This window comes from Tachysurus fulvidraco, chromosome 25, assembly GCF_022655615.1.
Source record: "Tachysurus fulvidraco isolate hzauxx_2018 chromosome 25, HZAU_PFXX_2.0, whole genome shotgun sequence".
Classification (NCBI taxonomy): domain Eukaryota; kingdom Metazoa; phylum Chordata; class Actinopteri; order Siluriformes; family Bagridae; genus Tachysurus; species Tachysurus fulvidraco.
The window spans coordinates 6,145,370-6,159,539 of NC_062542.1; the positions used below are offsets into that span (position 1 = coordinate 6,145,370).

At 38.8% G+C, this 14,170-nt stretch overlaps 1 protein-coding gene across 1 annotated transcript in view; it reads right to left on the bottom strand.

Annotated features, from left to right (window-relative positions):
* Window positions 1-1,192: 1,192 nt before the first annotated feature.
* Window positions 1,193-14,170, bottom strand: part of mindy3 (MINDY lysine 48 deubiquitinase 3) — a 37,546-nt gene continuing 24,568 nt past the window's right edge. Inside the window, exons 12-15 of the mRNA XM_027174557.2 lie at window positions 11,962-12,034; window positions 10,056-10,143; window positions 8,408-8,479; window positions 1,193-2,394 (exon numbers count right to left, since the gene is read on the bottom strand). Coding sequence (XP_027030358.1) covers window positions 2,245-2,394; window positions 8,408-8,479; window positions 10,056-10,143; window positions 11,962-12,034 — 383 coding nt within the window. The 3' untranslated portion in view covers window positions 1,193-2,244. The remainder of the gene's footprint in view (window positions 2,395-8,407; window positions 8,480-10,055; window positions 10,144-11,961; window positions 12,035-14,170) is intronic.

Below are 14,170 nucleotides of genomic sequence, written 5' to 3' on the forward strand. Positions count from 1 at the left end.
GGCCAACCCTTTAAGGACCCTGAAATATACAGTGATATACCAGCTCTGGTTGGACTCTGCTTCATGAAGTATTCAGTCATTCTAAGAAGAGATGCAAACTACAAGTGGTCTTTAAGGACAAACAACCTCATCATCAATACATAATTATCAGACAGTATATTTATAATCACACAATCCACCCACATGAGGATGAGGTTCTCCTTTTGAGTCTGGTTCCTTTCAAGCTTACTTCCTCTTCCATCTAAGGGAGTTTTTCCTCACTGTGGTCACCTCAGGCTTGTTCAGTGGAGATAAATACAAACACATTTAAATTGAAGTCTATTATTATTCTTGAATTTTTGTATACCATCAATATATGATTATATTAAACTTTTTATATTCTGTTTCTCATGCTCTGTAAAGTTCCTTTAAGACAATGTCCATTGTTAAAAGCTCTATACAAATAAAACAGAATTGAATTGATTTGTATTAGGCAGATACAAATCCAGATATCCAGAGTGATGTGGAAATGTGCTTTTACATCTCCTTCAACGAATACATCGGTACTGAACAAAACTCAGTTTGGAGGAATACAGCACAGACTTCCAAAACAACACATTTACCAATAGTGACTGGATACACCACTTTCAAACGACAAACGTTATTCGTGTTTCATTTTGTATCTTTTACTGAGAATAATATAACTAATATAATAATAACATTCGAACACGGCATCGTTTCACCAATCACGCCTCTAAACCGCAGGTGTAGTCCTAAAGTGTGAAAAGGTCAAACAGCCTGCTGTGGTTAGAGAGTATTCTGAATTCACAAGTTTTCGATGTGATCTTGGTTTTTGGATCAATGCTAATGGTGTATCAAAAATTTGCAAACTGCATTTAATAGAAAATCGAAAAATACCTTTTGTTTGTTTGTTTTCAAATTTGCATAATTGAAGCTTAATTACATTTACAGCATATGGCAAATGCCATTATCCAGAGCGACTTACATCATCTCATTTTTATACAACTGAGCAATGGTTGAGGGCCTTGCTCAGGGGCCCAGTAGTAGCAGCTTGGTGGACCTGGGATCGAACTCACAACCTTCCGACCTTAACCACTAATCTACCACATTCCTAGTATCAATAATGAGCAGGTGGAAAAATCTAAACTTGTATTCACTACCAAACTGCTGTGGAATAAAAGGAATAAAACACTGCAGCGTATTTTTTTATTGGAAAACCAATGGAAAATTGTGTCTTGTATTACATTCCTTAAATAATCGCTGAAGTAATTGTGTACAGATTACGTACCTATCTTATACTTACAGCCAGTGATATAGTTCCTGATTTGAACATTCCTGAAATGACAGTGTAATAGGAATACTAATCACAAAAAAAAAAAAAAAAGTCACAACAGTGAGATAATAGTCCAGGCAAGAAGACATAAGTTTATTTCGGTGTATCATCTGGATCAGAATAAATAATATGTGCTCACGGGTTGTTCATCCCTTTGCCAGAGAGTCAGTGAACAATAAATAGGTGTTACTGCTATGGTGAAAAAAAGGTTTATAGTCCCATCCAAGATCAAATACCAATACTGTCTCGCCGTTCCCCCTACTAATCTGTCTCTTTATCCTCCTCCTCCTCCTCTCTCTTCCTGTGCCCGGTTTTGGGTTGTGATGCATTCCTTTTTAAACCGGTCTAAACCGAACCTGGCTTCATTTTGTCCAAGTGACGTAAACACTGCAGAATGTGGCCTGGAGCACCAGGAGGTTTTGGTCAGATTAAACCTTGGACACAACCTTTCACCAGAATCAAATCTACAACTGTACAGTTATCTACTGTACAGTTATCTAGCTACATATCCATCAATGAGTCAGTAGGCCTGCTTCATCAGCCTCATTTACTGTTATCTTTTAGTCTTGTAAACAAATGAACCAGAAAAAATCTGTAGAAAATCTGAAAAAAAAAATTAAAAAAAAAAAAAATTAACACCTTCCAAAAAAAATATGAAAATCATTCAGTTCCATAATAAGGGGTATCTAATATTAAACACTGCCCCGCCACACACACACTTTATTTTTAAACATACAAGCTGAATGAAATTTGATAAATAAAGATTAGAGCAAGCGAGCCGATGCGAATCAGGCAGCATCGGTCAGTTTGTCTTGGGTATTTAGTTTAGGCGCGAAGCCGTTCTCCTGATATTCATGGTTTGGAGAGCGTGCAGGGGTCCTGAAGTGAGAAGTGCGACGTTGGTGAAAGGGTTAATTTAGGGAGGGAGATCTCTCTGTGGTCCACAGAAGCTCGATGTACGGCCACTTTGTCTGGAGGCAACGCTTGATTGGAGTGTCATCTGTACGCACCATTGGATCCTCGAAGCCCAGAACTAAAGCGGTGCCCTCAACATAGCTCACCTATACGAGGAGAGACAGAGACATTAAAATTTTTTGCAACATTATAAGACCGATCGATAGATTAAATAGATAGATAGCGTCTTTGTTGTCATTGCACAGGGTACAAGTGTCAGTCCTTATGGTGCATAAAAAGGTGTAAAAAAAAAAAAAAGTAAACAAATATAAAAGAGTATAAACATTAACATAAGTGACTTGATAAAAATCGATGTTTAAGTAAATGTTTTATATTCTTAAGAACAACAACAACAATAACAATAATAATAATAATAATAATAATAATAATAATAATAATGAATCTGATTTCGTTTTTGACCACCTACATTAGACATGACCCAACCTGGAAAGTCTTACTTAATATTCCCATAGTTGTACATAATAAAAGCTTTGGCAATCCAAACATAGATTTAGTTGTCATGTCAGTCATGCAGGGTGAAATTTAAATTTAGAACAAGTCTAAGAAACAGCCTGTTTGATAACACAACCCTCATTTGGTCATGCCAGGAAAGCTTACTGAAATAATCGGGTCGAGTGCCAGTGAATGAGTAAGAAATCCCCAGAGGGTCAAGACGCATGGCAAGCTCAAATCTGTATACATTCATCTAATAAGTGCTCATGTTTGGAAGAACACACAGTGATGACCAGCAGATTGCCGTGAGCAGGAAGAGGAAGGCCACGGTCGGAAGATAGTGTTTAATTTTTGGGTCAGTGTTTGAGCGTCAGTCTGTGTGTCTGCCTCTCATTAGAGCCCTGGCCTCCTGCAATGACATCATGAGACCTTAGGTGCTCGATGGCTTCCATATGGAGGGCCTCTCATTGCCAGTGTGGAACCTAACCTACACTTTGCCATGGTGACCATGTGTGCAGTGCTGCCTGTGTGTGTGTGTGTGTGTGTGTGTGTGTGTGGGTGTGTGTGTCTGTTTGATTAACTGGTCCTTCATAACTGAAAACCATTACTAAGGTGTGTGATTTACGCTGATTGTATTAAAAACATATGAGGATATTTTGCATGCATTAGTAAGTGCACATGCTTGAAATACCTTAAGTACAACATCACATGGCCCGTATGCACGTGTAACAGCGCTGTGTCATGGCGACTGGGTGTGGATTGTTTCATGTCAGGGCCAAGGCTAGCTGGAACTGAATGGTGGTGAATGCCGACGTTGGTGAGAAGAGAGGTTCAGTGACCCGTGAAGACTCAGATCTGAGGTCTGATCATCATTTTCAATTGTGTATTTAAATCTTCCCAAAACACACTCACGGTCCATCAAGGACTCGTCTACATCACACTCAACTGGGAACAATTTCAGTTTGGTTGTATTTTGACCCGGGTAATTTCTCAGTACAGCTAACACGCTCTGCTAAGAATATAATTACGAACATACTGAGGGAAAACATGCTGTGTTTGGTGCTTAGTAGGTAAAACAAGGATACACTGCATCAGTGCACTGAAATGTCACTTGTAGAGCATCTTCTATTCCACTCTTTTATTTGATCTTCTGTGAACGCCTGGGGTAAAAGGTATGAGGTGCAAAACGCGAAGTCAACATATAAACTCGAAAAGATATTTTGGCTGAACAGTAATGCAACGATACCACGCTAATATTTATAATGAAAAGCAGACAAAATAAATAAATAAATAAATAAATAAATAAACATCAAGTTTGTGTTAGCAATGCATTCATAAGCTATAACATTTGCACCATTTAATACCACTGTAATGCAAGTCCAAAGCCCTTACCTGTAGACTGCGATTTAAAAAAAAAAAATTAATAAATCATTAAATCATTGCAAAAGTGATATTTATAGGTTTATATGAAATGGATTGCCGTCAGTGCACTGTTCTGAAATCAGTTTCAACTGTTTGTAAATTCAGTACTTTCAGCACAAGTAAGACGGTGCTTTCAGTGCAAGACAGTGCTTTCAGCGTAAGTAAAAGTCAGTACTTTCAGCGTAAGTAAAAGTCAGTACTTTCAGCATAAGTAAAAGTCAGTACTTTCAGTGTAAGTAAAAGTCAGTGCTTTCAGCGTAAGTAAGACAGTGCTTTCAGTGTAAGTAAAAGTCAGTACTTTCAGCACAAGTAAGACGGTGCTTTCAGCGTAAGTAAAAGTCAGTGCTTTCAGCGTAAGTAAAAGTCAGTGCTTTCAGCGTAAGTAAAAGTCAGTACTTTCAGCGTAAGTAAAAGTCAGTACTTTCAGCGTAAGTAAAAGTCAGTACTTTCAGCGTAAGTAAAAGTCAGTACTTTCAGCGTAAGTAAAAGTCAGTACTTTCAGCGTAAGAAAGACAGTGCTTTCAGCGTAAGAAAGACAGTGCTTTCAGCGTAAGTAAAAGTCAGTACTTTCAGCGTAAGAAAGACAGTGCTTTCAGCGTAAGTAAAAGTCAGTACTTTCAGTGTAAGTAAAAGTCAGTACTTTCAGCGGAGCTGAAAGTAGACAGTGCTTTCAGCGTAAGTAAAAGTCAGTACTTTCATCGTAAGTAAAAGTCAGTACTTCCAGCGTAAGTAAAAGTCAGTACTTTCAGCGTAAGTAAAAGTCAGTACTTTCAGCGTAAGTAAAAGTCAGTACTTTCAGCGTAAGAAAGACAGTGCTTTCAGCGTAAGAAAGACAGTGCTTTCAGCGTAAGTAAAAGTCAGTACTTTCAGTGTAAGTAAAAGTCAGTACTTTCAGCGGAGCTGAAAGTAGACAGTGCTTTCAGCGTAAGTAAAAGTCAGTACTTTCATCGTAAGTAAAAGTCAGTACTTCCAGTGTAAGTAAAAGTCAGTACTTTCAGTGTAAGTAAAAGTCAGTACTTTCAGCATGAGTAAAAGTCAGTACTTTCAGTGTAAGTAAAAGTCAGTACTTTCAGTGTAAGTAAAAGTCAGTACTTTCAGTGTAAGTAAAAGTCAGTACTTTCAGCATGAGTAAAAGTCAGTACTTTCATATAAGTAAGACGGTGCTTTCAGTGTAAGTGAAAGTCAGTAAGTCAGACACAGAGGGTCTTCAGTTTGCCTTAGGGTGGAACAATACAAGGTGGGGAAAGGAAGCACTCTCTTGGACAGAAAGTGCAACCACCTGCTATAAAGATTTAAAATTGTAAGAATCAAGTTGCAGCCGGATGGAAAAACAGAAAGGTTTATGAATGACATCAGAACATTCTCGACTTTATTTGGGATAGTGTCTAAAGTGCTCAAGATTATTCTTACAAGCCATAACAAATTAAAGCTCATGCTTCCTGAAAGATAAGGCTGGCTTGTTTTCTTACGCTCGTGTCCAAAGATTTAGTCAGCTTTGGCCTCAATGTAACTAATTTATATGTAATCTTATACAAATGTGTTAGACATAGCTGTTGCTGGTGTGAGTCCCGTATTTAGGAGTCAGAGATATCTGCATATCTCCATTTCTGTACCCATCTGGGCCTGCATTTGTCTTCATCTTACTTATTATTTTGGTGCTATTATGTGCAGTAAGGCACAGTACCTGTAATGATGTCTAATATGATGTGACCATCAGCTAAAACACATGTGCAGGCTACCACCTCCAACAGGTAGTCTCGGGCTTAGGGTTCATGCAACAGTCTTTTTTTCCCTCCAGACTAAAATGCCAGTGTGAAAATCTCCTAAGCAAACTAAACATGGTTATAACAGAAGGGGAATACACATTTGTGTCCCATGGGCCAAGAACGAGCAGTTGCTAGATGATGTATGCAGAGAGAGGGGTTTATGTAATCCAGCCTTCATTTCTGAGGAACTGCAGCCTAACACAAAAGGGATGAGAAACATTGATGTAAGGAACTTCACAAAGAAGGACATCACACTCAGAGGGAAGCTCTACCTGTGCTCTTGCCTTGTTATTGACAGAGGAGAAAGAGCACACACAATGGCTCCACAACCGCTTGGGTGCTCGGACGTGCATGTTATTCAGAGTTTCAAAGTTGACAGAAGAGTCTCACATAGTAACTAACTGCAAAGTCTATTCTCATCGCAGTTTCTCCATGGTTACTAAACTGCATCAAATACAATATTATTTAGTGAACTGCTACAGAAGTATAAAACTGTGTATTTTCCTGCTTCTCCAACCTTCTATTAAATTAGTTCAATAGATGGAAGATTACAATCCAAGCAAAAGTTTGTAGCACAAGTACACAAAAAGCCAAAGATACACACAGGATACACAGACAGACCAAATGGACACAAATGAGGCCCTTAAATGGCTTCTGCAGAAAAGTGATCCATGTTGTAGATGTTCTTTTAGCGTGGTCCCCTTAGCAACCGGTAAAACAGTGACTGCCTTCTAGAGGAGAATTTCACATTAAAATCTATGGAGAAAAGGATAGATCACTGCTTCTAATGGACTTGCCACAGGAAAGAAAGTCCCAGTGCGTATGTGTGGCTACATACATTTCCTCACATACACACGTCTGACAAGCATTAACTCGAATAAAAATGGGCAGCCTTCAATCATACTTCAAAAAGTCAAAGGTTGCTTGGTCTCACACACACACGCACAGACACACACAGATTTACGAGGCCAGTGGTGTGTGTGCGTGCGCCTCCCACTCTTGGGATTGTGTGTGTGTTAATGCCATCAGGCCATCAGACTCTTTATAGGTAACTATGTGGAAAATGGAAAACAGCCCTCTGTGCAGGGTCAGGGGGAAAGACTTAGCTACTGGTCACAGTGAAAGAGATCAGAATACCAGCCCACAGAGTCTCTGTCTCTTTACAGTGTTTTGAAGTTGATTGGTAGAACTCAATTACAGGCTCTACAAAGGAGTAGCTTATTCCACTAGTTAGTATGCTACCAAATTTAGCTATAGCTTATCATTTAAGTCAAATTACTTAAACCGAGAATGCAAAAGTACTCGATTAACACTAACTATCTTCATTTCTTGATCCTTGATCATGCAGCAAATACTCAGTGCCTATACAGAAAATTCTTTGAGAGCTTGGAGCAGTGAAATCAGCATGCTTATACACGCCAAAACAGTTCAGTTCAGCGAGCACTGAGCACCGTACGCAGACATGAAGCTTAAATAGCAAATAAAGATGTAGTGAATTCAGAAGGCGTGATGTTCATCTGTGCAATCCACCACGCTCACAGCTGTCCTTTTTTTTATTTTGCTCATCACATGATGGTCAGCAGTGTGACTAAAAGACTGGCAATATCTGTGTCTTGTGACTGTATTCTCACGTAATAATCTTTTAGCATGTGTTGCGCCTAAGAACATCTATTACTACGTGGGAATGCACTTATGTGTCTTTCGCATTGATTTTATCAGTTTGTGTGTGTTTTATTTGGACTCTACTCATTTCTTCACCTCTGTCTTTCCCCCTCATTGGTTTATTGTTATCGTGCATCAAGATTGAATTCACCTGTTTTAAACTTCAGATCTCATTGTGAAAGGATTTGTTTTTCTGTCGATTAAGTGCTGAGCAGTGTTTATCTTGCATTTCAGGTTTTTGATGTGTTCCAGTGCCTGGACTATAAATATGGATACGCCTTTGTTAACGCTGTCTGTCTGTTCGCTGACCACGTATACAAATTTCGACAATGATGTTTAGACTGTCCATGATAAAAGCCACACTGATCTCATGCAATTGTGTTCTGCCACTCCATCTCGACAATGCATGTTATATATCACTGCGAATGTTCCGCTCACACCATCTGACCACGTGCAGGTTCCTAATCTGCTGAAAAGGGCAAATTAAGGGTGAGCTCAAGCTAAGGATCCTTGTGCGATATTTAAACGTCATTTGATAATGAATACGTCTTCAGGGAGTGGCTTCAAAGGCAGAAGGCCTTTGAAGCTAGAAACAGCTGACTGACCTTAAGGAGACAAGCAGAGAGGTAAGTGGGCTGCTGAAATGGGTTTGAGGTCGATGCACAAACATCGGTTCAGTAGTCACATTTAAACCCTACTCAATGTGGTGAAGGGCGTCGGACGGGATCAAGCACACCGGCTGGTGATAATGTGCACTGGTGTGTGTATAATGTGCATGGGCATGATATAGGAGAGGTTGTGTGTGCGTGCGTGTTACCTTCTCATTGTGGTTGGACTGCTTCAGGCCGTTATAGTGGTACACAGGAAATGAGTCTGGAATCCCTGAGTCCTGCAACGGCAAGAGGATACATGAGTGAGTGTGCTCGAGTGGAAGACCACCTTAAAGATAACCACATGTGGCCGTTCCCCGTCCCGGTCTCTCCACAGATTAACAGATCTGATTGATCAAGTCTTTTGTAATTCAAATCAGGTGTATACGAGTGGGTAAAACAAGTCCATATAACAAAAATGTTGACTTCCAATTTAGGGACTGAGCAGTAGAAAATAAAAGCATCCTTCAGACTGACAGTCTCAGCCTCGCTCCACAGTGTTGTTGAACAGAACAGCAATAATTGCTTTTCCATTCTGGGGAAAAAAAAAAAAAAGCCCAATGATCTCTGTCCAGTACAAACTAATCAATGTGACCGAAATTATGCCACTCATGCATCATGAAAAGTTACAAATTACTGTAAAGCACAATGGTCAGATCAAAGGATCACAGAACCTGTGGTAACCAAATAGCAGTAAATGCTCTAGTGAGCCAAAAAAAGTCCTGTGAGGCCAGCTCCATGCCTCACTGAGACCAAAACACTCCGATTCACTCAGTCCAGCCGTGTACTGCTGTGTCCCGCTGGCACGGCTACAGCATGTACGTGTGCGAGAAATGAGGTTTGAATGTTTAATTCGACAGTAAATGGAGGCTTTTTGCCAATACATAGCCTAATCTATTTAACATACACCCTGAGAAACTGCAACTGTATGCCAACTATAAGTGTCCCTCTCTCTTCTGTCCTTCGCTCTTCGATATTCAACAGACAGGCTAAAAAAAAAAAAAAGGGATGCATTAAGGACAAGTTAAATTACAGCACCAGAGCTGCCAACATTGCTAACATGGAAATCCTAGCAGCGAGAGATAAACCAGAATTTTACCACAAAAACCTTAGCGCATGTCGGTGGTCGAGACGGCTCCGTCCTAACAGCGTAAACGATAAAACATGCCTTCCCTTAAACTGACATTTAGCTCACAGACATGTTTTAGCTTTTAAACCAAACTTCAGTTCACAAAGTTTGAGTTTTTTTTCCTGAAGTATAGAAGATGTAACTCATAATTCTTTACAATTATTTATACGATTCTGATTACTAGTTTTTAATTACAAATACTGCTATTACAACAGTCCCTATAGGATTGGGTGACAAAAATGGATTAAAAAGCAGGCAAACTACGTAATATTCAGAGGACGGTTCAGTTTTTAAAATGAATGCAGATTTTCACACGTCGTACAATTGTTTTTTTTTTTTAAAGGCTGAGCAAAATCCTGTAGGGACTGATTGCGAGGGCCAATATTGGATGAGCACGATCACAATAACCACCGATACACGAGCTGTAAAATAAACATGTGCAAGAAAAAAATAAACAATTCAGAATATTTGAGTGGGTGTAAACAAACAAAAGTATTACAGTCTGGAAAATATGAACCAGCATATAAATGAGGCATAACTTCCAAGTGCTGAGCTGTACAAACAGTATTGGGATTTGAACTCAATCGGGGATTTGATCTTCTAATCGGTAGCTTTGAAGTTTCGCAAAATTACAACAGCACGTGTGAGTGATTTGGCACAATACAACAAATAATATTATGTGTTACCTGATCGGGGAAGAATTCGAGCAGGAATGGACCCAACAAAACAATTCCTAGTCCTTCGGGATCCAGCTTACTCTTCATCAGATTGACACTGTGTTTAAAAGAAGAATGAGACGTCGTATGTGTGAGTGCGATGGAGAGGAAAAGATTCATTCCTTATTCATACATCTAGTGTGTCTGGTACTAAAATGTATGAACAGACACTACGCATCTATACATTTTATTTATTTATTTTTTTATTTTTTACAAGTGAGAAAAAAGTATGTAAGTGTTGAAATACTTGGCTGTAATGAGGAGTCATGATATCCAGGAATAGAAGGTTTACAAGTTATATATAGGCATGAGTAATGTCTGGGATCTGGCCTTTACTTCAAAACAACTACACTGATTTCTGAAATGAACAGACTTCTCCTTTTTAAGGAAGCATGATCTGTACCCACACACACACACACGCACACACACACATACGGAGTAATCACGGAACAATACAGATGTCACGCTAACTTAGATTATTTGTGTTGTGCAATTCTCAACTCTGATTGGTCAGAAAGTGTTGATTGATTTCACTTCCTGACTACAAAGTAATTCACAAGTTAATATTAATGCACTCATTCTAATATATTTATTGATTCTACAGTACCGTCGCTACTGTATGAAAGAAAATGTGCATGATATAATTCTAATAAGAAAGGGATTAGAAAATGTGTCTCGATATGAAAAATGGATAATCATTAACAGGTGGATGGATTGGTTTTCTGTCACAGGAGAATCTTCAAGACAGAGGACTCTGTTTTCCGGTTTCTCAGTAAAGGTAAATTACATGATCAAAATAAATTCAATCAAATTCTGCATCATGTATACTGTAATGTGTTCATTATTTAAAAATACAAAATATCGTAATTGTATTAAATCATATTACAATATCCAAGATATCTCGGAAAAAATGTACCGTGGTAATGTTAACCTAATTGTTACCCTAACTTATGTATAATTGGTGTATATAAGGTATAATTGTTATATATGTGATAACAGGAACTAACCTGCTAACTTGTACCTGCTCCACAACGTTAAGTGGCGTTATAATTGTTTAGAAAGCATTGTTATTCCTTACTGAATTAAACATCGGAAACACTGGAAAATTCACATGTATTGTTGTGTAGGAAAATAATCAGTGATGCTAAGAGTACTTGTTAGGATGCAATCTAATGTTTCCTAGTTCTAAAGTAATATACAGTATTACATAAGGACGCGCTGATCCGATCCTGACCTGAACAGGATTTCTACTGGACTGAATTTGACGTTACGTCCAATCCGAATCCCTCTCGTATGTTTATGCACATGGTGTTGAATGTACATTGGCAAAGCTCTTGCACGTGCACAATGACAAATTGTCTTAAAGCATATATCTGTATAGAACAACATCATCTGTGACGAGATCTGTTGGCTCACAAGCACTACACAGCATCTTGCTTACTAAAGTTAATGCAAGAAATGAGCTGTTTATGAGGTGAGAGTTTTAAATGGTCTACTGGTTCGGTCTGGAGTGCGTGTTTACAGTGAAGGTCTCCTCTGAAGCTCTAAGGCTCTGAGTCTGGATGGACCTAGTGGACCTTCTGGATCACTTTAACAGAGCTGAGATGAAAGAGGGAGATTTCTTTACACCCCCCCCCCCTTCCCCTTTGCTTCTCTTCCAGCAGACTGACCCATGTGAACCAAAAAGTACAGTCAGCGGGTGACTTGAGGAGCGACTGCAGGTGCTTCTTCTTATGTGTACACACACACACACACACACACACACACACACACACACACACACACACACACACACACACACACACACACACACACACAAAAACATCCGACTACTGTTATCACTGAAAACATTACAATCGCCCATGCACAAACTTACTACTCAGGCTCCGAGACCAGATCCAAAGCCTTCATAACGTCTTCGAGCAGTGTGTCAGGAATGAAACCGTTATCTAAAGAGAAAATTAGATAAGACGAAACATATGGTTAGTCCTAATGTTTGGGAAGGGGGAAAAAAGATGAGGTATAAAGAAAACCCGGAATCTTCCTCTAAAGCCACGTAACGTGAGATGATGCACAAAAACAAGCCAACCGTAAGACAGACTTTATGCTTAATAGCAGCTCGTTTTAGCAATCATTATATCTCTGTTTCTCTCTCTCTCCCGTCTGCCATCTGTTCCTTTTACTTGCATTATTCCGTGTTCTCCTTCAGTCCTACTGTATGCTCATAATACTTGTTACTGAAATGACTTGGTGTAAGCATTTAAATTAAATACACAAATATTTAAAACCCGGTGAGGGCAAACCTCCATTACATTGGTGGAACAATATGGGGCTTGTATCACACTGAGATTTTGAGGTCTAGTTTATTTCTTTAACTAATTGTGCATTTTGAATAATGAGAAAGGTTTTCTGAGGCTACTACACAACACAGACAAAGAAAACTAGATAGATAAGATACTCTAACTTGAGAGTAAGTTAGAGAGTAGGTTTAACTCCTAATGACTCAGGAGTTAAACCAGGTCCAGTACAGCACAGTATCTCTCTCTCACTACTTAAACTCTCCATCACATTCAAGCTCAACACTATACTGTACATGAATGATAAACGATTGTTCTGTTCTGAAAGAAAAGCATTGTTTTTGTCACAAAGCATTGAAGTCACGGGTTCCACACGTACTACGAGGCAATGGAGCAAAAAGCTATGCGATGCAGAAAAAATATTTATAATAAATAATAAGGAACATTCCATTATATTGTATTATCTAGAATGATTTCACAGAAAACTCAATACCTCTATCCAGAACATTAGTATGTGCATTCATGAGAAACGGCTGTAATGTTTATTCATTGCTCCCATTGCTGTTCTGATGGGGTTCATAGCAGTGCCTTTGTTTTAAGAGCCAAAACTCTCACATTTCTTTCTGTGCCTATTTACACTGGTATAGTAAATATAACATGCTAATATTAAAGGCATGTTTAACCGCTAGACCTTGAACTAAAGGCGACTGCTACTTACACCGTTCCTTAATATCAGTTTTAAGAACCTTTTAATGCGAATATCTACAAAACATTTTCAAGTCAACGTTTTTACATTATGGCATTATACAAAAGTAAGCACAGCAGCCATTTCTATTCAAAGGCACAAAACATTGAGAACTATATAACACTTGATAGTGCTGCCCAATTATGGATGTACAAAGAATCATCCTCGATCCCACAAGCATCACCATGACCGAGTCCTGACTTGTGTGGATGAAAAATATTCAGACGCTTGAATGTTAGAAAGTCGCCTGTGGCATACACGGACTTTTAAAAAATGTTCCGCTTGCATGTTTGCGAGCTTTCATTCGTCATGTCTTTTGTTTGACGTCTATGAACAGTATCGTATGGGGTGCGACGGAAACGGACGCCGCGTATTGTTTTGATCAAAGGCAGACAAACGCGCTGTTTATTTTGTGAGAAATAATGCTCTAATTGAATCCAGTCATTGGGGAAAAGCCATTAATGAATTGCCATTCCATTTTTGTGACTAATCTGAGTGCAGACAGTTTGGGTATAAAATAGTTTGCTATGTCGCCTTTACCATTAAGTCTTCCTAACTTTGGATGTCCTGGTGGATGCATGTTTAAAAAGCCAGATGTGTGCCTTTATAGGTAGGCTAAAGTTCCCCATACGTCTCTTAACATATTTTTCCTGTATTCAGCTCCTCTGTATACTTGCTGATCCCTCAGGAAGCTTCTGTATCGAGGCTTCCACACTGTGAGCAATAAATAAAGGACAACTACAGAAATTCTTAATGACAGAAACAGATATATGCAAAAATAGTCTGCATTAAATTACACACATCAGCTGCGTGGATCATTTACTGACTACGGTTAATGGTTATTAGTTTACCAGTTATATTAATTAACAAACATGAACTTATTACACATCACTGGTATTATTTATTAAATGTCACAATTGCTCTAATCTGTGTAATGCTCTCTGACCTGCATCCAGCTGTTATTATTATGTTCACTCTAAAGATTGGTACCGTTTCTGAATTTTTTTTAGTTGCTCAACTAATAATGATGATAATAATAATAA